Source organism: Telmatherina bonti (assembly GCF_933228915.1).
Source record: "Telmatherina bonti genome assembly, chromosome: 11".
Lineage (NCBI taxonomy): Eukaryota > Metazoa > Chordata > Actinopteri > Atheriniformes > Telmatherinidae > Telmatherina > Telmatherina bonti.
The window spans coordinates 17,959,702-17,987,257 of NC_136629.1; the positions used below are offsets into that span (position 1 = coordinate 17,959,702).

Genomic DNA, 27,556 nt, shown 5'->3' on the forward strand with positions numbered 1-27,556 from the left:
TAAGTAATCACTTAAGGTCATACTAGACCAACATTCACATAAAACTACAAACACCTATTCTCATCTGTCTACAGTCAACACAGGTCTTGTGTTTTAATGATGGTATTAACATGTTTATCTGTTTAGTCCAGCAGGCCTCACCAAAACAAGTCATGCAATAAAATAAGCCATGTCATTGCCTTATAGAGTTGTTAACAACAAATGGTTTCATAATCAGTATGTAACCTGGACCAAAAAAATGCTCTCATTGGCACAGTTTCGCAGCTGTTTCTGATTTGGACAAGGACAGATGTGGACCTGTATACAGACTAAGCAGCCAAACTATCCACCTGTCAGTTTAACACACACACTATATTAACGGATATTCAATTTATGATCACAGATAATCCATATAGGACATATTGTAGATCCGGTAGCTTTACATTTCAGCCTAGAGCTGATTTGACACAACAGTAACAAACCACAGCAACATCAGAATGTAGTTTTGACAAAGTAGTATCGGGGTCATTATTACACTTACAAGAAAAGGGGAAAAAAAGTCAACAAGTGATCATCACTTGATGTTCATGTTATATATGGAACTTTATTAATGAACAAATAACTCAGTATATAAACAGGAAACTATTTATTAATGCGGACACAGACAGTAAAATCCCTCCTCAGTTTAACCCAGACTAGCCATTCACCCCCAAAAATCCCCAGCATACCCAGAAATCCTGAAGAACAACCTAAAAGCTGCACACCAAGATATCACAGCAAGTCTCACTCGTAAAGAACAACATTCATATATATATATATATATATATATATATATATATATATATATATATATATATATATATATATATATATATATATATATACATACATATATGTATGACTGTAAATTTGATGATTCGGATAACGTCTACGCCCCCCCCCCACACACCGAAGCCATAAACATGTTGATGCCCTTCCCTCAAAATCTTGTGCGGCCACACAAGCTCACTTACAACATGAGACTCAAAAACACCTGGCACCTCCTCACACTTCCTACGTTCAGCTGAAGAAGGCTTTGAAAAGGAGCCAATCAGAAGTAACAAAGATTTCTTATCTGTATTAACTCAGAGAATGTGATTATTGGAATTTAACACCAAATCAAATCAAATCAAACTTTATTTGTATAGCACTTTTCGTACTTAAAAACAATACAAAGTGCTTTACATTATAAAACAATTTACATCAAAATAGATAAAACACTAACACACATACACATCCCCTTTCACCCACCCACAACCACCCTCACCCATGCCCTATTTGCCCTGTAACAGTTAAAAGAAGATGAATGAATGGCCAGGTGCATTTGCACCAGATGTGCACCAGATAAGGAAACGGTATTCTCAGGGAGCCTCTACACAAAGGGCTACCCCCAACCAAGACCACCCAGGCCATCACCATGGGGGCCACCCGGGTCCGGGCAGACAGGACCCACGCCACAACCGTAAAGCTGCAGCGCTGGATCCCGACCCACCAGACAGGGACAGCCCCCACAGCAACACCCATGCAGTCAGAGCAGGGGCAGCCCTCGGCGAAGAGGACCCCGATGAGGAGAGAGCTGGAGTGATAACTAAACAAAAATAAAATCCATTAAAATAAAATAATAAAATCTATACTATGTAAATCAATATATAAAATATATAAATAAATAAATAAAATTAACTAAAAAGAAAGATAAATATGGGTTAATATAAGAATGTTAAAACTTAGTTATAAGCTAAACTAAAAAGGTAGGTCTTGAGCTTTTTTTTAAAAACATCAACAGTCTCTGCAGCCCTGAGGCCCTCAGGCAGGCTGTTCCATAGGCGAGGCCCGTAATACTGAAATGTGGCCTCGCCATATGTTTTGGTACGAACTTTAGGAAGAACTAAAAGGCCGGTACCTGAGGACCTCAGGGTCCGCGAGGGTTCATACCTTAAAAACAGATCAGATAAATAAGAAGGCCCAAGACCATTAAGACATTTATAAACCACTAAAAGAACCTTAAAATCAATCCTGAATTGCACGGGGAGCCAATGCAGCGACTTTAAAACTGGTAAAACCAGCTACTCACTGCTGATTTTGACATTATTTACTGTAGAAAACAAATACAATAAGAACTGTTTTAAAAATTTTTGTACGTTTTACTTAATTTAATTTATATTATTTACGTTTTTGATTTTACTTTTTTTGGGGGGGAGGGTGGGTCTCTTAAAAAAAACCTTTTACTCCATCTCTTCAATGCATTTCTGGGTTCTCTAAGGGTCAGAATTATAATGTTAAATTTCATAAATGTTCAGTGAGCCAATCTAAAATGAAATGAAACCAAAATAATTGGAAATTACTTTTTTACTTAATGTAGGAGTTGTTGCTTAAAGTAAAACAAAAACAAACAAAAAACGTGTTTGCCTTCTTGTGAGAGTAAGCCCACAAAAATGACTGGAAAATGCTGTTTATGATACTTAAAATTTACTAAATGCATAAATGAACTGTCCAAAAATATTGATATGTTTGTGAGATGTTCATGACATGTAATTCTCCCACAACAAATTATTTTGAGTTCTTCATCAATTCAATTCAATTCAGTTCAACTTTATTTATATAGCGTCAAATCACGGCAATGCCATCTCAAGACGCTTTACAGACAGAGAAAAAAACATAATGAAAGCCATTTCATAATAGCCAATATAAGGAAACCAACAGATTGAGTTGGACTCCAACTTAATCTCCCATCCTGAGCAAGCACACTGGCGACAGTGGGAAGGAAAAAACTCCCTTTTAACAGGATGGAAACCTCCAGCAGAACCTGACTCAAGTACAGAGCCAGGTTCTGCATCCACATCTCCAACAATTTAAGTAATTTTTACACGTTTAATGGCCTAATCTGTCCTCTTCTCCATTCAGACTAAATCTTTCAGATTTATTTGTGTCGGTAACAGCTGAATACGCTACACAGTAGCTTTAATTACGCTAAAACTTAAAGCTATTGAGCAGTACTGCATTGATTAATTAGATAAAAACAGTTTAAGTATGACATAAGTTTGGCAGTAAGTTACTTTGGCAGTAAGTGCAATGAGTTACTGTCGTTAGAGCTTTAGAAAACACCCCGTTACTTACCATCAGAAAAATGATGCTGATTTTAATGCTGGTTTACACATTAAAACACCGAGAGGTGGCGGATTTTTATACACACTGAGCAGTGAAAAACTGTGTTATATGTTTGTGTGTTTGTGGTTTCTGTGGATTCAAGGTGTAGTGTGTCCTAATGAATTACTGCAGAAAATTTCAAAGAACGTGTAATAACAAGATCAAATAGTTGTCAAACTATGAATCTTTGACAAATGGAGATGCAAAAATACATACAGACATGTAGTTCAAGCAGTGGAACAGCCCTCTGAATGTCAAAAGGAAAGGAGTCTTCCCTTTGACTCGACTCTTTAAAGTGGTACGCTTAAATATGCTGTTTGAAGTGTTTGGAGGTGTTTTAACAACTAAAGTCAATTGTCATATAGTTTGAATGGCTAAAGGCACTCGTTCTTTTTCTTCTTCTCTTCTTCTATGTTCACTTTATTTATTGTCAGTATAATAACATGCAGGCTTCATCTCACTTTCAAATTCAAACTAGCTAAACCGGCATTAGCCGCATCCCAATCAGAACATCCTAAACTCTGTCTATGATCAATGAGCCATAGACATTTAACCTGAAGTCCTGCTTTTAGGTAACCCACTGGTCAGATTGGTGGACATTTAATCAAACTAAACTTATGAAAAGAAAAGAAAAGAAAAGAAAAGAAAACAGTTCTGATATGATGAAACAAGTCCCTTGTACACCTGATCATCAGCCTTCTCTGAACTGTGACTGGTCCTGGGAACCAGTTGGAACACAGTTTGACAAGTTTGAGTTATTGATGGCCACTACTGAGAGCCTTGAAGTATCTCTGGTCTAGGTACAGAACATTTCACTCCTGCTTAGTCATTTATAGCTTTGGGTTTTCAGAGCTGTGGCTGGGTATGAACTTATGTATTGCTTTAACTCATTCTTGAAGGAAAACCACTTTTTTCACTGGGAACTCTTTTTAAACATGGAGCGGAGAAATTAGCATCTAGTGAGTGGAAATTATCATATATTAAATGCGACCCATGCAGGTCCATTAGCAGGATAGTTTTCCCAGAACCCTTTGAACAGTAACATTTCTGACCAAATTATTCATATTTTGATTCAAGCCTGAAGGTTTTATGTTTTTTCCACAACTATCTTATTACACAGCTCTTAATATACAATACATTCTTCATCTTGACAACAGTAACGGGCCTGACTCCTGCCCTCTTTGTTTTCCTGATTTATTGTACAGTGCATCATCTGAAAATTTCCTCTGCTCCGATGATCTGTTTCGGAGTAACCAGTACATCAAAGTATATCAAAGAGCCTGAAAGGTTTATGGTTGATTTATTTGAATAAATTAACTCCACCTTCAGGAGCAATTAAAAATATTAGTCTCAAGTAGTTCGTCAACACAGCTCAATACCTAATCACAGGTAGCCTCGAAGGATTTTATCTCTTTGTGTCTGAAAGTACCAATCGTGGTGTTAGTGTGGCTGTGTATGGTAAATGTTGCTGCTGTGTCTATCCATGCTAATAATGCGCCTGTGAATATATATACTATACTGTAATCAAAGTACATAGTTGTGGCATGACTGTGATAGTATCTGTACAATAGTATTACTAAGATTCAGTTTTAAACTTTACCACTGAATCTACCACCAAGAAAATAAAAAAAGAAAACTAAAACAATTGTGTACATTTTCCAAATCTTCCTTGATAGTCTTAGACTGGTAGTGAAAAATGTGGTAAGTTGATTTAATTTACATTTATTTCCTCTTTTTTAAATGCAGTATTTTAAAAATATTTTTAAGTATAAATAAATTAAATAAATGTATATGTTACCTATGTATTTCTATGCAATGTCATCCTCTTGCCACCAGATGGCAGCATGATTCTTTACTTGTCTAACTCTAAATAACGTGAATATTTCATGTCAACCGCCTGATATAGCAGGACCAGAAACCTGTTGGACAAGTTATTTTTTTTAATAAGATGACCACAAACATTTTTTTTGTTTTAATTATCTTTTATTTTCACATGTTTTAAATGAACTGCTGAAAAAAGCTAAGGAACTTTAAAACAAAAAGCAAGAACACAACAGGTTGAGATATTTTTGCAATCAAGAATACATTCTTTTTTATTTAAACTAAACAAGTTTTCACAATGTCATATGATATGAAGTTCTGGCGTTTTGACATCAAAGTGAACTGACAGATGCCGCTCAGACTGCCCTGTGTTATCTGCTGTTCCTGTTTGCATTGAAAGGGGAACTGATTATGAAAGTGACATTCATGAGATTCCAGTAGGATCCACTATGCTCCTCCTCTTTATAATCTTAACTCAGCTGTTCAGTAGATCACTTTGAACTGGACAGTGAGAGGGTCAGAGCCCCTGAGAAACCCCAGTAACATGGAGGAAACAGCAGGCAGACAGACTGAGAAGAAAGTTGTTGCAGTGGTGGGCGGTGGTTTGGTAAGAAAAGAAAATGAAAGTGAATTATTAATTCAGTCTGCATGTTGTCCTTTTATCTCATGACTTTGTGGTCTGCTTTTTTCTTGTGTTTTCTTTTTTTCCATGGCAACCTGCTTTTTATTGAGGGATTAGTTTAACAAAGCAATATTCTTACACAGTCTGGTGAAGAAGGGTATTTACATTTCAGTTGTAAAGAGTGAAGCATTCTCACACTGGAGCTTTAATATTGTTCAGCCACCAGTGTGACCGTGCAGAAGTGGTGATTTTGAACATGTTTCTATTCAATTCATAGGTTGGGGCACTAAACGCCTGCTTCTTTGCCAAAAGAGGCTTTGAGGTGGAGGTCTTTGAAACCAGGGAAGGTGAGAATTCAAAGCTCTTTTTCCAGCATACTTTTTCAGTCCAAACAAAGCTGATACTTCTGTCTCTAAAAAAAATGCACCCTCTTGTCAACTGCAATGTTCCTGATTAGCATAAAAAACTTTTAACATCAACCTCTCCAGGCCAAAAATGAATCTGTGTGTGTGTTTTTGATCAGATATCCGGAAAGCCAAAATTGTGAGGGGGAGAAGCATCAACCTGGCCTTGTCTCACAGAGGCCGACAAGCGCTAAAACATGTTGGAATGGAGGAGAAGGTTTGTAGATTGAATGGATTTACTGTTAATAAAGTGGAGATTAGATAAGCTAGACCACAGGGGCATTGCCCTTTTTAGCTTGTTTGTTATTCTTGATATTGCATTGAAAGAAACCAGCCACACACAGTACATTTTTAAAGATAATCCATTATTCCTACTATTGTTTAACTTCTTTATCACCACCATGCCACTGCTGATCCAGTAGTACACTTGATCAACATTTTGTGGTAACAAAGAAGCTAAAGCCAGTTTCACTAAATATTATGGACAATTTTCCACAGAAGCATTTTTTCCTGTTGATTTGTAATAAAAATATGAACTATGAGACCATGCTTTAGTCTCACACCATGCTGCTTTCTTCTCTTCTAGCTCATGTTTAGAACAAGTATTTTACTCTGGCAGGTTAGGTCAGCAATTTTTACACATTTGCTGCCCTGAGTTAGTTAAGCAGGCCTTGGGGCTCTGCATCAGACCCTTTTTTCACACTTGCATGAGTTTTCAGCATGACAAAACAAGGCCTGATTTGTCAGGTTTACACCAACAGTCTCAAGGCCAGATGCATAAAAGCAGTGCTAAGCAATTGCAACAGCACTTACTGCTGTAGCTGTTTGTCGTGATGTCCTTTTTCTTTTTTTTTTTTTTTTTTTTTTTTTTTTTTTAAGCAAACACATTTATGTGCTGCAAACCATTTTATACAGATATATTCTAAATGACCCTTCCTATCGGTTTTGATATTTATATTGATCTATTTTTGGCTCAGATTGTCTCTCAGGGAATCCCAATGCATGCAAGAATGATCCATTCACTGAGTGGGAAACAGTCTCCAATCCCTTATGGCAAGAAAGGCCAGGTAAACTTACCATTTGTGACATTTAATCTTCCTCCCAGCTGCAGAACTGCTGCCATTTCTTAGCTTCGAGCTATTGTACACTTACATATTTGTGTAATTCTTCAAGTTTCTATATTGTTTCTACAACAAAGCCAACTCTTACCTGCATAGACAATGAACAAAAACTTACATTTAAATTCTGACATAACCCCGTTAGCAAAGTTTGATGGCCATAATTGTTGTCAATGGCTGCTGATCGACAGCATGGACCTTATATCTTTCTCTGCTATTTGCTGCTGAAAAATATACTAAATTACATCCATACAGTAAGCATCTGCTTGTCAGCAAACATGCTGTAAGAATTGCGTCATACATGAAAACACAGTCTTCAGATAAAATATTCACTCCGCTGCTTGTTAGACATTGCATGTGTCTGACAGCAACTTTGGGTTTCAGCGCTACAACGGGGAACGATGCAACAAACGGATCCAATCGAGCTGTCAGATTAATAATTAGGTAGTTAAGCTAAACAAAGGTTGAGATGGCATTTTAAAATATGACCCTGTGATTTGAATGTGATGACTTGTCTTAAAATAATTGTGCTTATACACAACTACCAGCTTGGCAGAGGCTGGTAATCTCAGTATTGATGTTTCAATGGTTCAAGACAACATCAAAGTATTCATGAAAGCTGTGTGAAAAGATCATGTCATAAAAAGAAACGAGAGATTTTAAACCTCTGAGCCTTCTTGTCCCCATTTCAAATAAATGCACTCGCAATTCTGATTGAAAAGTTGTGGCAAATTGCACCACTTTACAAATTGTTCTGCTTTCAGTACATCTTGTCTGTCGACCGCGCCAACCTGAACAAAGAGCTACTAACAGGTAAGAAAGTTTATAATGTCGTTTATGAGTCACTAAAAAGAACTACAGCTCTGACCTTTAAAAAGCCTCTTTCACACATGCAAAATGAAGTAACCTTGTTGGCAGCTTGTGTCATGTCTAAACACCTGATGCAGAAACTAGCTAATTCACATTTGCACTTTTGTGAAGAAGACTGCATCAAGTGATGGCAACTTATTCTAAAACATTGGTTTATCTGCATGCGTCCTGCAGTTTAAGGCTCTACACTCTTTGATATCATAAAACAAAATTAGGAAGCAGATCATGCACCCAAACCACATTAAATGATAAGAATGCAGTCCGTGCAATGAATCCCACTTATGTACAATATTTGTGAGTAACTTTTCTACCACAACCAAACATTCAATAACAGAAACTCACAGCAGTTTATGTGTTCATGAAAGTGGGTTTAAGGATCTCTGCATAAAGGAGTGCAATTCAATTGAATTCAATTCAATTCAATTCAATTCAATTCAATTCAATTCAATTCAATTCAATTCAATATAATTCAATTCAATTCAATTCAATTCAATTCAATTCAATTCAATTCAATTCAATTCAATTCAATTCAATTCAATTCAACTTTATTTGTATAGTGCCACTTCACAACAGTGTTGTCACAGGGCACTTTACATACACATCATTTCGAGCCAATTCATATATGGCCTATAATAGAAACCAACTGATTGCATCGAGTCATGACTTCAATCCAATCCCCCATCCTGAGCTGCACGTGGCGACAGTTGGAAGGAAAAAACTCCCCTTTAACAGGAAGAAAACCTCTGGCAGAACAAGGCTCAGGAAGGGCAGCCATCTGCCTTGACTGGTTGGGGTGGAGATGATAGGAAAGACAGAACAACATGTACAATTGCACTTATTCAGGAAGACCTGCAGAAAAAAAGGAGAAATAAGTTAGAGACGGCAATATTGGCATATATGTATACATTAATATATTAGAGAAATAGAGCGAGGTACTTCTCCGTGCATCAGGTAACATCCCCATTGCTACATAAATACAGATTGGCTAGACTACCCATAAGATTAGACTAACTATAAGAGCGATGAGCATAACCTGAACAGTTGGACCTGGACAATCTTCAGACATTTTGTGATGCTGTCCTACAAAGAATGATTACCAGTTTTAAAAGGTCAAAGGGTTCAACTCCATGCAGTTCTCCCTATTCTTTCTCAGTATGTCATCTTCCTCACTGCATTTTCATGACTAAAAACATCCCCCTGTATTTAATCAATTGAAAAAACAAGCACAACTTGTATCTACCAGCACAAAATAAAAATCTGATTTAGTTTCATATCCTTTCCATGTTGCCGTATTTGTAGTTCTGAGGGTTAAAACTATGAGTGTGACTCATAATAAAACACGAAGCTTCTGAGTTTTGTCATTGTGTACATGACGTCTGCACCTGACATTAAATTATAAAATCTAGGGTGACATATTATCTTTTAAAACAAAAGGAAAAATGAGTGGGATACACTTAGTTGCTTTGATACAACATGGGGTTGATCATTGATCCTGATTTGATCTCAGTTGCTAAAATCCAAACATTCATGAATTCAAATATTTTTTGTACAATTTTAAAGTTTCTTCTTTTCTGATTTTTAGTGTAATTCAAGAGCAGAATAAACACATCCCGCCAAATGAACAAAGAATGCTTTTAGCACAGCAAACTGCATTAACTACCTGTTTTCTGTTTTGTTTCCTATATTAGCCCCAGTGAGTATTATCAGGTTGATAAAACTGAAGAATTTGTCACAAGGAAGATACAGATTAATGCACAGATCTAATTTTAGATTAAGTGTTACTATCACACATTCTGGCTGTCGTGTTACCAGAAGGTGATACCACCACAGAGATGAAAAGAACGCCACGTCACAGTGTCATATAGCGGATGATGTAGAGAAGCTACATATTGGAGTAGTCACAGCCGTAATCCCAAAATACTCTCCCACTCCACAGAAGGATGAACAATTTCTTATCATAAATCAATATACACAACTGTTGTCATTATAATGTCCTGTTACCTCCTTGCTGGAGGCTTTCAGCTCATATAGTCACATATTTATGACATTTATCAAATGCATTTAAATAATGTTTTCCAGTAAACATTTCTTTGCTTACCATTGGGACTTAACTTGGGAGAAATACCCTTTTACTGTTCCATTCATTCCTTGTGTCAATTTACAGTTTGTGTTTAAATATTTCTCCATGTGTCATGCGTTCAAAGGTTGCACAAAACTTTAATTCAAAGGGAAATGCTCCCTCTCCCCTCCTGTCATTTGTCCTAATTTAGAATGTTTGCTAGCAAGCAAGGCTCCAACTACTGCAGATGCTCCCTCTGCGTAAGCTTCTTGGCAGACTTTAAAGTGCCTAAGTGCATCAGGCAACATCAGGGAATGTGTTAGTTTTTTAGCTAGAAGGATTTTGCCTAATATTTAATGAGGAGCCTCGGCGTAGGTTTGCAGATAATGTGTGACAGCTTGGCTCTGTCTTTAATTAGATTGCCTCGATGTGCTGAAAGAGAGGCTGATTGTCGTCGTCGCTCTTATCAGGGCCGATCCAGGCTTCAACAGAGAAGATTGAGATAAAGAGATTTTGCAGTGTGACATCTCAAACATTGGTGTTCACAGAAGCAGCTACACTGACAGCTGCGTTATGTTATTCGGGAGATTCATGCTGATCAGCATAAAGCCGCTTTCCCCTTGACTTTCTGTCAGACCACTGAGTTATTACTCCATTCTATTAGCTTTTTATTCAAGTTTCTTGTATATTTTAATGAGCTGTTTGTCAGTCTTATAAAACTGCTGGTGTTGTGTCATGCCTGTGTCTGTGGTATAATCTCTTCTTGTTGCATCTCCCTCTCAAAGAGGCAGAGAAGTATTCAAACACAAAGTTGAACTTCGATCACAAACTGCAGGACTGGAGCGCTGAAACAGGGATAATGACCTTTGTCAGGTAAATAGTTAAAGCTCTTACATATGTGAACTCACACACACACACACACATGCTTACCAAAGACTAGGAGCTCATTTGAGTTCTTTGGATTTATTGATCATGTTTCCTGTTCGCTGTTGCATGTAATACACGTGGACACATGCATGTTAACTGCCTGGGGTTGGGAAAGGTGATAAACATGTCTTTGAAGCTGCTGTGAGTGACTTTTAGTTACTCTATAATTGGCTGTCCTTGAGGTGAATGTGACACAGAATTTACAATCCAATTAACACAAAAACACCTTCGGGTCTTTTTAGCTGTGGGGATTAGTGTACTTAGTTCATTATTAACATATCATGCATGTGCATTAACTCTGTTAAATTTGTTTTGAGTTCTTAAATTAAATTCAGTCTTATCTGAAACGTTGAATTACCCACTCGATGCCCACGTTTGAATTTCTATTCAAATCGGGAGAAATTTGGATTATAGTGAATCTCTGGACTTATATGACTACAATAAACAAACTAAATATTTTATTCATTTTAATTAAATATGATTTTATGTGAGGGCTCCAAAATCTATGGCGTACCTCACACACCCGGCTGCATTTTTCTGCTTCCCCAGTGGCTGAACAATGAAAGCTTATATTTGCTGTGTTTGTGTCCAGCTTGTATGACATACTAATTTGCATCTCCTCCAATCGCTATTACTTGTTAGGAAATGTACAGATCACCATAGACATGAACTGGATACATACAACCTCCATTCCTTATATGATCTACACTGTATACAATAATCGACTTTAATGTTGTAAATCTAATAACATGCTAATAGAGAAATGTTGAAATAAACATCTGAAGATGCTGGTAAATGCAATAACAAATTGGCTGCTGTTCTTCATGACGCTGTAATCAGGAAACCAGATAGTATCAGATGTACTACATACACAAGCAAATGAACAATGCTGAGCACATTGTCAACTTCCATATCCCTGCAATTTCCATGAGGAAAGAAAACTGTCACTGACTATAATAAATCCATTTACTAAATGTGTTTAACTGTTATTGAATCACCAATCCTTTTGAATTATTGCCTTTACACTTCCGGCACTGTGAGTTTGGAGGTGGTGAGTGGATTACAGAGAGATGCTGTGGACATGCGGGTGCAATAAGCCGATGTGTGTCAGGTTTAGACTTGTCTTTTAGGAATTAGGCTTAACAAATACAACTACATTTATACGTGCTCAGAATGTGGTGGGTGGTTCTACAGATACATTTGTCTTTCACAATATTAGCAGCAAAGTGACATTCAGCCTCTCGGTCCTCGTTAGCATTCTTAGGATTGGATTGACATAAAATTTTAATCCTCCAGTATTGGTAACAGTTTTACATTTATATAAGTTTATTAAATTTTAGCAACTAGAATGCCTAAGTAGAAGAATCTTTAGTATGTTAGTATAATTTGAATAAATGCTCGTGAACAATATGCTTCGGGATGCAAAAAACGCCAGCTAAGGGAACTTAGCAGTGAAAAAAATTGTGGTACTATCTGCAAATCACCATGCAGCCTATTTTATGCTCATTTTTCTTTTAGAGAACTATGCAGCAGTAGCTTCAGAGAGCTGCCAGCAGAGTCCTAAACTAGTGATTGAAAACTTAAAAGTCCTCTATAAAGATTTACTGACAGCCAGATTAGTCATGTCAAAAATCTGGTAATATCAAACTTTTCTCTTAGAAGAGTTTGGAAAATGACTTTGAGGTGTTCAAATCTTGAAATAAAAAGTTGAATTTACTTTTAAGTGAAATGTGCAGCAAGGCTTCCAGTATCCCTGGATGTTCTGAAATTTCTTTCCTCTGTATTAGAAAAGAAAATATTGCCATCCCACAAATCTTTTGATGTTTTTTTTGTAATTTAGTTGATAATACCATCAATTTACAGAGTCCAAGAGTATTTGTGGATATCTTACTGTTAACATATGCATTTGAAGGCAAGCCTTTCTGGTGTTGCCCTTTTAAGCAGAGGTGACAATTCCTGGTCCAGAAAGCGAAAGTCCTGCCATGCTTTTGGATGTACCTGTACCTGGCAAATAAACGCTGCTCATTAAATTCAGCTTGTTTGGTGACTGATCAGACCAGCTGCCGGACAGGACTTTTACTTTCTGGACCAGGAATTGCCACCTCTGCTTTTAAGTGATTAAACCTTTAACATTAGGGTCTTGATGGAACCATTTCTTTTATAAAACCACATTTTCATAGTATATTAATCCCGTTTTACCATCTTTTTCTCTGCCTAAAAACTGACATACTGTACAGTTCTACTAGTAAGAACAATCTGACAATAGATTCTGTGTTTTAGTTTTGTTCTCTACAAATTACTTTTGCCCATACTGACATACATGGTGCTATTTGATATAGTACTATATATGAAGGGAAGACTAAATAAATAAATTCTAAAAAATTACACTCTGTACCTTTACTCATTGATGTCGAGATGATCTTTATGGTGCTGAAACAATCTGGCAGTGCTGAACATGATTATGCAAGGATCATTAAAAAAGAAGATGGGATGCCAAGAAAATTTGCAGATGTACTTAGCAGTGATTTTATAAAATATACCCGTGTCCGCTGATGTGTGAGCAACATCAGACATAAGATCAGTAAATCCTGGTATTATTACAGGAACTGTTTTTGTGAGATACATCAGATTGCATCTAGAGATGTTGGGAACTCCTGTTAAGTTTTGAACAGTGTTTACAATGAACCCTTTAAAAGTTACACTACGAAACTAGAGAAAAATGTGTTTTTTTTCATGTGTCGGATGATAACATTAAGATTCAATGTTTTTTTTTTTTTTTTTTTTTAACAAAGATGACAGTTAATAATACAGTAACAGTAGTGAAATGGTCATGAAATAACAAACACTTACTTCAGGCATCATAAACTCAAAACAGGTAGCAATGGTTCAGGCAGGTTTAGTTCAATTAATTTTTAATTAAATTCAGTGTAGTTTATAAAAGTGGCTCTATCAAGCAACATACCAGCATCAGCGTGCACCAACTGAAAGCCAAGTTACAATGAATGAACACAAGCTACACCATTCAGCCGTGATTTTATTTAAATCACAACATGTAAAAAGCACGAATTTTAGCCTGCCAGTGCAGAGAAAATGATAAACAAGATCAATGGGGAAAAAACTAAAAAATGCAGCTGTGTTGTGGCAGGAATAAACCCAAAGGGCTTTGCAATTATCACACTCTCTCATTGAGAGGAAGACTTATTGCAAGTCTGCTGTGTTAGCTGGGGTGACAGGTGTGAAGACAGTGGGACATCGCTTTCAGGAAGCCTAATGATGTCCCAAAATGTTGCTCATTAAATTATTCAGTATTTCGATTTTTTTTTTTTTCAGGCTGTGCAATAAGGTCTTACAAATCAACTATGAGACTGATGGATGTCTTTACTAAAGGGAACTTGTTTTGTTGCTGCTCTGGTCTTCAGGTCAGATGGATCCATGGAGCAGATTCACGCAGACCTGATTGTAGGCTGTGATGGAGCTTTCTCTGCCATCCGCAAGCAGTTCCTCCGCCGCAGCCGCTTCAACTACAGCCAGACTTACATCCCTCACGGCTACATGGAGCTCACCATGCCGCCCATCAATGGAGAGGTCGGTCCCCTGCTGTGGCTGTAAGCTCCGTCATTATCATCTCTAAGTTAATTTAATTTCAGCCTTCCTCCTTAATCTATATTTCCAGTTTGCTATGAAACCTAATTATCTGCACATCTGGCCACGTAACACATTCATGATGATCGCCCTTCCCAACCTGGTGAGAGCAAACTTCTTTTTTTCTGTTTTTTTTTCTTTTGTTGTTAATGAAACCATGTCAGCCTGTGACCAAATATTTTATAAAGGATAACTCATAAAGCACTTTGACTTGTCTTGTGTGTGAAAGGTGCTATATAATTAAACTTGCTTCGCCTTGCTAAGTAATAAAAAAGATGAAACCTTTACCAATTCAGAAATTTGAGGCCATATTGGACCACTGGAATGTCTTTATAGAGTTAACTAAGCCCTCCCCACAGGCAGTGGAGGCTTACTCATCAGAAGCCATGGAGTGCAAAATGCCTTGGCTCCCTGAGGTTTATCCTACTTTTCATACTGCATTTGCGTCCTCCTTCTCACCTGTGTCTCATCCTGTCTTTGTTAGACCTTTCTCTATGTCTCATATGTCCCCTCTAATCCTGCAATGATTTTTTCTGCACGGCTGACTCAGCACAATGACTCTGCTCTCCACAGTGAGGCCAGGTTAAGACAGCTAACATTAGAGTGCATTCATGTTGTCACTTACTGCCTGAGCCGCCAGAAACACCTTAAGGCTGAGAAAAAAAAAAAAGGGAGGAGAAGGGAAGCATCCTTGCTGATGTGGGTGCCATGGAAACAGTGACACTGCTTAAAGGTCCACTGGGAAGATTTTTCTTATGCTGCTAGATGGTACCTGCTCAGATGGGAGATAATGATATGCACACAACCTCAGCTGACTTTCATCCATCACTCTGTCTGCTTGGAGTTTGGGGTTAGATTTGAATTGATTGTGTTAAGATGCATGCAATGTTTTGTGTCTTCATTGCACCACATGATGCGTTTTCTAACGTGAACTGTTGCCTCGTGTGACATTTGCATTTGGATTTCTTATTGCTGTGAGTCTTTAACACGCAGTGAAAAGAACTCTCGATGCCAGTGAAATGGACCATTGTAAGCCCACAGAAATAAGTCAAATATATCAGGAATATGGCAAGAACACGAGTGTTCAAATCAATAGTTTGTTACTTTCTGGATTTGAAAAAAAAAAAAAAAAAAAGAAGAAGAAGAAAAGAGCACAGCAGTGAGCAGAGGCCTGGATGTCCACAGAAGACAGCAGTGGTCGATGAACAATGTAGGAGGAGGACACATCTTTACCCAAGTCTACAAAAAAGAAATGACTTCAAATGTGAACAAATGCAAACGGTTTGCCAGAGGTTGCAAACCATTTATAATCCTCGAGCAGTAAAAGGTCAGATCGGGCTTGAACAAAAAACTTGAGCATTTCTGGAACAGCATTTTTTTTTTTTTTTTAACTCTTTGGAAAGATGAAGCAATGACACTGATGTGTACAGTACACAGTGTGAACTGAAAGCAGAATATACTGAGAGCTCAGACTCGGCCCAACCCAGGAAATCGATTGGGAAATGTATCACTGAGCAGTGACCCGTCACTGTCTGAAAAAGCAACCTCAAAGTTTTATGGTAAGAAAAGGTTTGGAAACTGGACAAATGAATCATGTCGATGTCCCGAGGACAAAAAAACAAAGCGAAGCAACACACCAGTGGGCTCCAAACTTCAGGAAGTAGTTTTCCACAAAGTATTTTTTAATATTGTTTAATTAAAAAAAATCATATATGGTTGTATTTTGTAATGAATACAATACAAATATTAATAATAAAAAAGCTGTAATTTTTCAGATTTTGGTGAAATTAACTAAAAGGTAAGCTAAGACTTAGCAGTTTATGAGCCCATAAGTTATTCTGTGGTATGACTATGACTAGAATATGTTTTTGTAAACACGTAACATTAAAATAGCTTTAAATTTTCAAAAATATTTCCGACCCACCTCTGCGATGTTGTGATAAAGTGAGACGTTTTTCTTTAGGTTCATTTTTGGAGCATTATATAAGTGAGTTGCTGTCCTGTTGCCAGGGCATGGTTTACACTTTGCCTGTGTTACTGTCACACTGAATGAAGACGTGTAATGCAATCCCGTGCATTGAGGCAACAACTTGTTTCATTATCCAACTTGTACAATGGAAATTGAACAAGAAGGCTGCGAAGTCACCCTCAGAGTAGAAGCTGACATGATTTACAGCTTGTTGGCTGTAGCAGCCAGCTTCATGAAAGATAAACACACTTTATAAAGAAAAAGTTTAAATTCCTAAATGAACTTAACTCGACTTATCTTTGCTCTGTTGCTATCCTAAGTATTGGCCATGACAATGTACCAACTGTAAAAATATTACACCCTCTTGATGTAAACTAGACAATGTAAAAACAGTTTTTAGGAATCATAAACTTGAAACTTATAAAACTTGAAAGTCTAATTGAGATAAAAGATTTATTTTGCGAGACAACAAACAAAGCACAGTTACAACACATGGGACATACAGTCTGTGGGACATTAGCTGCTTCCCTGACTATAACTATTCTGGATCATGGAAATGTCTTGGTTGATGTCTTTATTTGAGGCACAATTAACCTCCACTGGCCCAGCCGTCTGGTGACTCAGTGGTTCTGAATGAATGAAAGGAATCCACAGAAAATCAGGATTAAGGTTATAAACATACCAAGTTGAAACTAAATAGGTTAACATGACTGCTGTGTTAACCTGAAATTAATTTAAGTCATTTGATAAAAACATAACAGCTTGGAAAGTTTGCATGATTAAAAATGAGCTGACAGTGTACCAGTAAAATCACAACATAAAGATCACAGATGTGAAAACCTCAAGACAAAAAGCTTCTTAAACGCATATAATTTTTTAAATAACCTTTTTATTATGAAAATGATTTTGATGCCAAATACTGAATACAAAGACAAATATTTACTTTATAGGTCCATAGAAATGGGTCTGTAGAACTGGAGGAAACAGACAGAGACTCAGCTTCTGGATCAAGACATGCCAATATTTGGCTGGTTGCCCTCTGTTCTGATAAATAAAGCAAAGAGAGCAAGGAAAAAATAAAGTATAACATTTACCTGTGCTGTTCAGGGTGTACCCTGCCTTCCGCCCAAAAACTACTGGGATAGGCTCCAGCTTCTCCGCGACCAGAGTCTATACCTGCGACTCTTAATCGGACTAAGCAGTTAGGAAAATGTATAAATCATCAAAAAGCCAATGAACTGTGAAGGCCTTCAGTCAGAGGTTTCTTCTGAAAAGTCTTGTCATCTCTGTGTACATAACATTTCTTTATAAGAACTATTTGTTCCATTATTTTTTTAAATTAAATAGAAGTTATTTGAACTGAATTACTGATAATCAAATATCCCCCCTTTTTAAAATTTTTTTATAGCACAAATGCCATTTAAAACCAATTGCAACCATATAACCCTATTGCATTTCTGAGAACTAAAGCCTTGATCAAAAACATAAAACGATTAGTAGGTAGATGAATAACAGGCATATTTAATCAGACGCACAATGCTAACGTACATTACAATTAAATAACAAGTGTGTCCTGTTATTGATTTAGAGAATTATATTGCATTGGTCAACCTGGTAAATTTATGTTTATAATGCTATAATTTGCAACAACTATGTTAGCATACTGTTAACATAGTTGTATATGTTGGCATATGTGGATGCAGCAGGGCTGACCCATTAGCTTTAGACCTCAGGGTTCTTTTGTACTCAACACACGCTCTTCGGGAAGCAAAAGTCCAGAAACCAGTTCTTCTTTTGGTCGTTTTAATGATAATGGCTACAACAGCATATATACAATGTTTGTGTTGCCTTTTATTTAAGGTTGCAGAATATATCAAAATCCTGCAAAACTCTACAAGTCTGTTATGGTTTTCAGCACCACTTTTCAAACAATGGCTAGTGAGAGTTAATCATGTGAAGGATTGCGTGATCATGAGAACAGGAACGTCACAATGGATTTTAGAGCTAATATCAGTGTGCACTTTGGTTATTTCCCAATTTAGGACAAGACATTTACCTGCACCCTTTTCATGCCCTTTGATGAGTTTGAGAAGATCACCACAGGAGATGAAGTCATCGAGTTTTTCCAAAAATACTTCCCTGACTCCATCCCGCTAATCGGAGTGTAAGTGACCTTCTCACTCCCCACCCTTCGCGAGTCCACCGTCAACCATTGCTGTTTCCTCTTTTCTGCCCTTTCGCCTTTATCTTGTCATCCAGCCAAGGCATCCTCATAAGCACCTTAGTCCCATCAACTCCAGCCACATCCACAGCCACGGTCTGTGGAGTGTAAAATTACAGACTAAGACTCGCAGTTTTCTGCCTTGAGGTTTCAATTTGAGGTGAATCACATGTTGCCGGTGATGAAGCGATGCATGAGGCGTAGAACCTTGAGGCTTTTATTCTCTCACCTCCTTCGTGTGCTGACTTTATCCAGAGAGCTCGGGCATGAACAGCTGAATGCATCCTTTATTCCAATTTCTTTCAAATAAAATAAAAACCAGGAGAGACTGAGTAAGGTTGTCTTAACATGCTCAGATGCGACAGATTCTTCTGTTGTAAGCAAAAAAAAAAGGAGAGTGTTTAGAAAAAAGCTATCATATTAAATCAGCTCCTCAAACTAAGTTTGTTTATTCTTTTGTTTTTATTTCTGCTTTGCAGGGAAGCTCTCAAGAGAGATTACTTCCGGCTGCCCGCGCAGGCCATGGTGTCTGTTAAATGCTCCCCATATCACATTGGTGACAAATGTGTCCTCATGGGGGATGCAGCCCATGCCGTGGTGCCTTTTTATGGGCAGGGAATGAATGCTGTAAGTAACACTAAATGGAGTAGAAGAAAAGGCAAAAGAGAATTAGGTAGATACTCATTCATCCATGTGTGCTTTGTAGGGCTTTGAGGACTGCATTGTCTTTGATGAAATTATGGATCGGTTCAATGAGGATTTTAGTAAGTGCCTTTTAAATGGACAAAAGGTAAAGATGTAGCAGAGAAAGTGCTGAGTGTGCACAAAAAAAAATCATGTTGCTGTCTGTTATTTTCTCAGGTGCTGTACTATCTGAGTATACGAGGGTCCGTGTTCCAGACGATCATGCAATTGCAGACCTGGCCATGTACAACTATATTGAAGTGAGTGATATTTCTTTTACAATAATTTTTATACCTCTCCCTGAGCCGTCACCTTATCGTGGTGGAGGGGTTTGTGCGTCCCGAAGATCCTAGCAGCTATGTTGTCGGGGGCTTTATGCCCCTGGTAGGGTCACCCATGGCAAACAGGTGTCTAGGGGAGGGACCAGACCAAGCACGGCTCATAGACCCCTATGATGACGACTAACCTGGGCATGAATGTTCCCTTGCCCGGACGCGGGTTACCGGGACCCCCCTCTGGAGCCAGGCCTGGAGGCGGGGTACGAGAGCGAGCGTCTGGTGGCCGGGCCTTCGCCCATGGGGCCCGGTCGGGCTCAGCCCGAAAGGGTTACATGGGCCCCACCTCCCATGGGCTCACCATCTGCGGGAGGAGCCGTAGGGGTCGGGTGCAATGGAGTGCGTCGGTCTGTCGTGGTGAAGAAGGAGCTGAGCCAGAAGGTGAAGCTCTCGATTTACCAGTCGATCTACGTTCCTACCCTCACCTATGGTCATGAGCTGTGGGTCGTGACCGAAAGAACGAGATCTCATATACAGGCGGCTGAAATGGGTTTCCTCCGCAGGGTGGCCGGGCTCACCCTTAGAGATAGGGTGAGGAGCTCGGTCATCCGGGAGAGGCTCAGAGTAGAGCCGCTGCTCCTTCGCATCGAGAGGAACCAGTTGAGGTGGCTAGGGCATCTGGTCAGGATGCCTCCTGGACGCCTCCCTGGTGAGGTGTTCCAGGCACGTCCCTCTGGGGGGAGACCCCGGGGAAGACCCAGGACACGCTGGAGGGATTATATCTCTCGGCTGGCCTGGGAATGCCTCGGGATCCCCCCCGCAGAGTTGGCAAATGTGGCTGGGGAGAGGGAAGTCTGGGCTTCCCTGCTTAGGCTGCTGCCCCCGCGACCCGACCCCGGATAAGCGGCAGAAGATGGATGGATGGATGGATAATTTTTTATACTTTACATGCGAAAAGTTGGAAAAGTGCAAATGCATTCATTTTTTTTTTTTTTTTTTTACCAGATTCATTAAACCATTCTTATGCTTTATTGCAAATGATCTGGTAGTTATGTGCAATTTGAACAAGTTTGATTTCCACTCACATCTTGCAGCATGAATTGTTGCTAATCAGTCGCACATAAAAGTAATGCTTACTTGTATGCAGGCTTGGCCTTTTCTTTTATTTTGCAGCATAATGGGCAGCTGCAGCAAAGAATTCCTATTTCATTTTGTCATTTTCAAAATGACAAAATCAGTCACCAATCAGTTCAGCAGAGTAAAGAAAATCTGTCTTATTTTATGGATTTTATGGAACTGAATCATGACCAGAATAAAAGCAGCTGAATAAGTAATAGAAACTTTGACTTTGTATGTTCGAAGATAAGAACCCTGCAGAGGTATTAAAAATAAAGCACATCACCTTACATTCTGAAAACCACAGGGGTTTTACTTTCTCAAACATCTCAAGAAGAACAGACATGTACAACCTACAGCGATGTGTGGGCCATTGATTATCTTTTGCCAGATCCAAACAATCTCATATTGCTTGTTCTCTTCCTAAAGCTACATGGAACTCAGAAAAAATAAATAACTAATTGTACCTTAATGGCTACAAAGTATTTTCACAGGGGTGCTGGCCTCAAAAGTAATGCCGTTGTACTTTTAACCGTACTTATTCAGCCCAGTGTTTTATATGTGGCAGCTGTCCTCTTGCTCTAATTTAAAAGCAGAAAGTGTTTATCTCCCATCATAGTCCAAAAAAAGGTAAAAAAAAGGTTTTTTTTTCTTCCTTTCACACAAAAACGTATACCCACACACACTCACATGCAAATTAATACATTAGAGAGAGCATGGGGTTCAGTGTTGTCCACAAGGTCACTAACTGGCTGAAAACCACTCTTCCTCCTGAGCTACAACCACAATGATCATACAAATGAGGAAAATGTTAGATGAATTGAAAACATTAGTAAGTGTGTGTTAACTCATAGTGCATTCGAATAAAACATAAAATCAAAGCGCAAAAATCTAAATTTAAATAGACATTTTTCTTTCTTCAAGACTGCACAATGATAAGAAATACCAAGTTTCCATTTTATAATAATATATCCCATATTATCCTCGGAATTACGAGTAAATATACCATTCAGACTGTCAAAAAAAGGTAGACCGTTACCTTAAGGGTCTAGTTGTGAGCCCTAGTGGGTATGGAAGTCCAGAATGTGCCCCAAGCAACAGAAATGTACAACTATACCCCTTTTCCTGACCGTGTAGTCAGCTCATCCTACAGAGGCAGAGCTGCAATCCTCAGGCACAACCACCACAAACAGTTGCAGTAACTTGAAGCACTCACAGTTTTATTTTAATATTTTATACAACCTATAACAAGAAAGTAAATCTTACTAAAAGAGAGAGTCCCACTCTTTCTGAGCAAACCCAATGAAATTGTGTGTTATCTGAAACACACGAGACTTAATCTAAAATTTAATTAGTCTACAGAATGTACGTCTCCCCACCAATAGGCTACTTTAGAGGGGAATGCAGGCTTTTATCTAAAAAAGGCATACACGTTGTTTAAATGAGCATTAGACCACTTGTGTTTTTATGTCTTCAGGTTCACAAAGTGTCATTGTTTTTTTAAGCAAGACAGTATTTGGTGTTTTTTTCTTTTTGTTTGTGTGTGTCTGTGTGTGTGTTATGGGAGGGGATGGTGGTTTTACCATATCCAACTATCAGTAAACCTCAGTATTGATTTGATCCATTTATTATATTTTTTGTTTTAACACCAAATAATTCATACATATTATATTTTACACTCAAAATCACATCTGACAGTGGCTAGCTTCATTTCATCTCATGTCCAGTAAAAGATTTGTTTTCCAAAGATTTCTTGCAGAGATTTCATTGTCCATCTTAAAGATATTTATATCAGCTTAATCCCTTTTAACACAGCAGTTCAGTCAAACTTTATTAAACTTTAGTGTGACATGCTTTATCCAGGTCCAAAGTGCTTCTCAGATGACTTAATGTCAAGGAACTGATTACAGAAATGGATCATTTCTACAGACATTTCCTATTCAAATTTCAGGCTAAAGAGGTTTACAGTGACAGATTTCAGCACTTGCTGCTGCTCTCGGGTCCTCGGGCAGTTTGTTCCTCTGGCTGGGAACATAAAAGCTAAAAGATGCATCACTAAAGCATTTCAGTCCTCCACTGTGGAACAGCAAACAGGACCATGCCAAGTTGACCTGAAGGCCTGCAGTGATTCACATGCTGGGAGCATGTGAGACACAGCATATTCCATTGCAAGATCAGGACATGCTGCAAATACGTGTTAAGAGTTTTTGAAAGACAGCCGGTGTGTTTTCTACCACAGGTCCCGGTACACACTCGAGCTGGAGGGTTCTGCATCAGGAGCATTAATGTACTGAAACCTAGCTGACATGAAAGTGCACATCACTGTATCTGTCACTCAGACAGAAACATGGTCCCACTTTAGTACTGTGAGAAGAGACAGATTTGGAAACAAACCCCTGGTGGGCTTTAAAGGTCAGATCTGAGTCAAAGACCATGACAAGGTTTCTGTTTTCTTAAAGGTGATGCTTGTAACAAAATCAAATGTTATTGCCTACAAAATATATTAAATCATGGAAAACTGTGTTTCTGTTGTTATCTAAAAACATTTTTAAAATAACTGATTTGTTTCTCACAATAAACCATTTATGACTGCTTGCCATGGGTCCACCACATACATGACAACGGCAGTATTTGTCCCACCAATTTTACAATGGCATCTATGGTACTATGGTATCTCTGAAGTCCAGTTTTGTCTTTCTGAACCTTAAAGCTGCTGAGTCAAAGTGTGAATGAAGGAGACATGATGATATGCTGGACAGATGGTCCACCTCATGAACACTTTTCTTATTTTACCCTTTAGATGCGAGCACACGTCAACTCCAAATGGTTTATTTTCAGAAAGTATGTTGATAACTTCCTCCACTTCCTCATGCCAAAGGCAGTAATCCCACTCTACACAATGGTGAGTGTGCAGCTGATGAAGAATGACTGTATTGGTTTGTCCACACCAGAAATCAGTGTTCTGTTTTTGTCTCCAGGTGACTTTCACTAGGACCAGATACCATGTAGCTGTGGAGCGCTGGCACTGGCAAAACAAAGTAAAACTCTCTCAGATATTGCTTCCTTTTTCTTCATGCTCTTTCATTTCAAAACACCTTACACCTCTGGTAACTTTTGACAAATGAGTTTTGACTTCATACCTTTAAACAGTTTGTATTGTAACACAGAACTGTTTTGAAATGGCAGTAGTATCAGTGCAGAGTGTAAAAAATGGATGCTTCTCGCTAGGTAAACCTTTTTGCTTTGATTCAGACAGTGCGGGGAAACGTCTCCCAGCATGCCGGCTGCAGATAAACCATTTAGTGCTTGGGCTTCTGCACTAATGGTCAGAGGCAGAGGGGAGTTTCACAGCCTCCCTCACAGTGTTTTAACTCAAAAATAATGAGCGGGCAAAGCTGCAAATAAAATCCTACAGCAACTTTTGACGACGACAATGAGTGTGATACTGAAATAGAGTTGGGTTAAAGTTTGTGTATTACAAGACAAAAGAACAAACTTTTTCTCAAAAAGAATTATATACATCTATTTATCATCCTTTGATTGAGTCAAATTATCCAGTCTACTCTGTAAATTCGGTCATGAATTTGATTGATTACAAAGAAGTTTATTTCAAACATCCACAGCTCTTAGAGGATAGGTTGTAAGTTGTGGAGGTGTAGGGTGCCAGAGAAAAAAACTCAGTCGTTAAAAAAAAAAGGATAATAGAATTGTCAAAATACTGAGAAAAGATGCTTCAGCGTCTCCTTTCTTATCAACTCATCTTTGTTTTGTTCACACTTCCCTGCATAAGAAGTAAGTAGTATTCATGAGAAGTAATGCCGTGTGCAGACATTTAAAACGAGTTTTTCTGGCCATGTTAATTGGACCAGGTGTTGAAAATGAAAGTAGACAGGAAGGTAAGTGACAGGTGACAGTCATTTCAGATTACACCTGATCATCACAGACATGAAATCTTGTCTTGTTTCCCAGAAACAAATTAGAACTAAAAATGAGTGGAGCAAATAAATCATGGGTAATTTATTACCTGATCAATTGTTAATGTCATTGTTAATGACAAAAATAATTAAAAAGTTCCCAAATTTAAAAAGATCTCTTATCTATGGTATATTGTACATTGAGTAAAAAAAATAAATTAAAAAAGGAAAGAAAAAGAAAAAAGAAAACATAGTGGGTTTTTATAACTCACTCACACAAAGTCAGTGGTAAAACAGCTAGAGGCACAAATGATATTTTACTGAAAACCAAAGTTCAGAACACCTTAAAATTCTTAGGGTTTTTAAAGATGGAATAAATTTGGCGGGAAATGATCAAGGGTACAAAGCTGAATTATTGCAAGAAATAAGAATAAAACTGTCCCTGGTCAGGATTTCTTTGACTTTACTGCAGCAAAGGATGGGAAATTCCTTTAAACTTTCACTCCCATCAACAACCTTTTTTAGACTGAAACTGAAATACTTCAATGCCATCTGTTGTAATTGTTGACCCCCACTCTAGCTTCCCTTCATAAGTTTTAGTTATCTAAGCTGTTTCACCTTTGCAATCTTTTTATTTCTGGTTGTGAGTCTTGATTTGTCTATAATTACCTTTTACAATTTTTTTTGGCCTCGTTTGATCTGGTATGTTTTGTCTGTTTTTGTCTTTGTGTTGTTTGCTGGGGTCTCTTGCCAGGTCAGCATTGTAAATGAAAAGTTATTCTTAATTGCTTTTACCTGGTAAAAAAAAAGATTAATAAAATTTAAAAAAAAAAAAAAAAAAAAAAAAAAAAAATATATATATATATATATATATATTTTTTGTTTTTTTGTTTTTTTGTTTATTAATTTGATTTTTCCATTTGCAAGGTCAACTTTCTTTCTGATGGATTGTAAATTGTCTTGCTGCCGTTTTCTTTTGTGGGCTACCTGAGATGTCAAATTAACTTGTGTGCATGAATTGTTTTTTTTTTTCTCTAATGTTATCATATATATATATATGAATGTTTTTTATTGTCTTTGCAAAGATGTTATACCATTTGATAAGGGTTTAGAGCTACAGCTGTATTATTCCTATGGAATATTCATATTCCACTTAAAAGTGTGTCTAAAGCTTATAGAAGTGAATCAAACAAATGAGTGTTTTATTATTTGGTTTTTCACCCAGGTGATAAACTACAGCCTGCGGCTCGGTGCTGTGGGAGCTGTTTTCGGAGGCTCCTACCTGCTCATTAAAAATCCTCCAGATATGAACAAACTCATCATCCCCACTGAGAAGATGTGGAACAAGCTTGTGGCTCTTAAGACCCCCTGACTGCTGGCACCTTCTCAAAACCAGCCAGACAGGTGCAGTGACTGGAGCATTCAACATAGGAATAAGCTGAGGGGCGTCCAAATTTAATTAGATTTTGATTAAATCATCAGGTTCACAGCAAAGGTTCTGCCAGGGAAATTATGCTCTATAATAATGACTGCCTTAACTTGTCCCAGTGATGGATGGTGCAATTTGACAACATTTTATCAGCGATGAAGCAATAATGGCTTTAAAGAGGTTGGAGGTGGAGTTAGTGATTAGATTACTTGAAAAGTTGCAATGTAAAAAAAGATATCAGTATTAAACTCTTAGACAGGGTCTAAGGTACCTGTGTGAGCTTAAAGCTGCTTGTATATGCAAATAAATGTTACCGCTCATCAAAGTTACTGGGAGATTTGTTTTTTTCTGTGGCTTGTTTTATTTTGATTTTATTTTTTTTAACAATACTGTGTTCATCGGCAAAGCAACTTTATTTGGATAACACACCTCAACAACAGGGGGATTCAAAGTGCTTCAGAGAGACATTAAAACATTAGAAAATAAGAAGCTTAATTTAAAATTAAAACAAGAAAGAAAGAAAGGAAAGGAAATAAGATGACATAAAAACTATTAATATTTGCAGATTTGGACTTAAATAACTTTCAATAAAAGCTACTGAAATGCAGCTGAGAAGAGGGGGGTCTTTAACCTGGATTTACTTTTTTTCAGCTGATCTGTGGCATTTATCAGCATAGAAGCTGAATGCAGCTTCTTCAACTGTCATTCTGACATTCTGGGAACTGATAAAAGACCAGATCCAGATGACCTGAAGGGTCTGTTAGGTTCATACTAGGACAAGAGTTCTCTGCCGTATTTTGGTCCTCAAACTGCAAGACTGTTTTTAAGTAAAGCTGCAGTAATTTGGATTGGAGGGGGTTATGCATGTATTTTTTACAACCAGAAGAAGATGCAAGTTTAAAGGCAGAGTATGTAAGATTTCAAGGCGATTCTTTCCACCACCAGCTTTCAATATTTTGAAAATATTGAAAATCTTACATACTCTACCTTTAATGTACTTTCTCTTTTTAGGTCTCTGCTTCTTGGACCTTGAGTATATTCAGCTTCTGCTTGTTAAGTATGTTTTATTTACTGATTTTGACTCAGAACATTTCTAAAAATCATGACATGAAGCTTTTAGACTCTGGTAAAAGGCCAAGTTTCAGATACACACCCACCAGCTACTTTATTAGGTGTCTCTGCAACAGCTTGTTAACACAAATAACTTATCAGCCAATCACATGGCAGCAGCCCAATACATGTTAATGTGGTCTAGATGACTTGCAGAAGTTCAAACTGAGCGTGGTAATGAGGATTATTGAGGATATCAACTTTAAAAACCTG

At 37.8% G+C, this 27,556-nt stretch overlaps 1 protein-coding gene across 1 annotated transcript; it reads left to right on the forward strand.

The window, feature by feature from the left end:
• Window positions 1–5,527: 5,527 nt before the first annotated feature.
• On the forward strand, window positions 5,528–26,176 carry kmo (kynurenine 3-monooxygenase; the record flags this gene model as incomplete). The annotated part of the gene is made up of 15 exons (XM_079249415.1): window positions 5,528–5,590; window positions 5,883–5,952; window positions 6,129–6,226; window positions 6,987–7,076; window positions 7,892–7,940; window positions 10,842–10,929; window positions 14,403–14,568; window positions 14,657–14,728; window positions 18,637–18,758; window positions 19,295–19,442; window positions 19,522–19,579; window positions 19,677–19,759; window positions 23,691–23,792; window positions 23,869–23,928; window positions 26,030–26,176. 15 exons carry the CDS (start codon window positions 5,528–5,530, stop codon window positions 26,174–26,176), a joined length of 1,416 nt encoding a protein of 471 aa, XP_079105541.1.
• Between the last annotated feature and the right edge of the window lie 1,380 nt (window positions 26,177–27,556).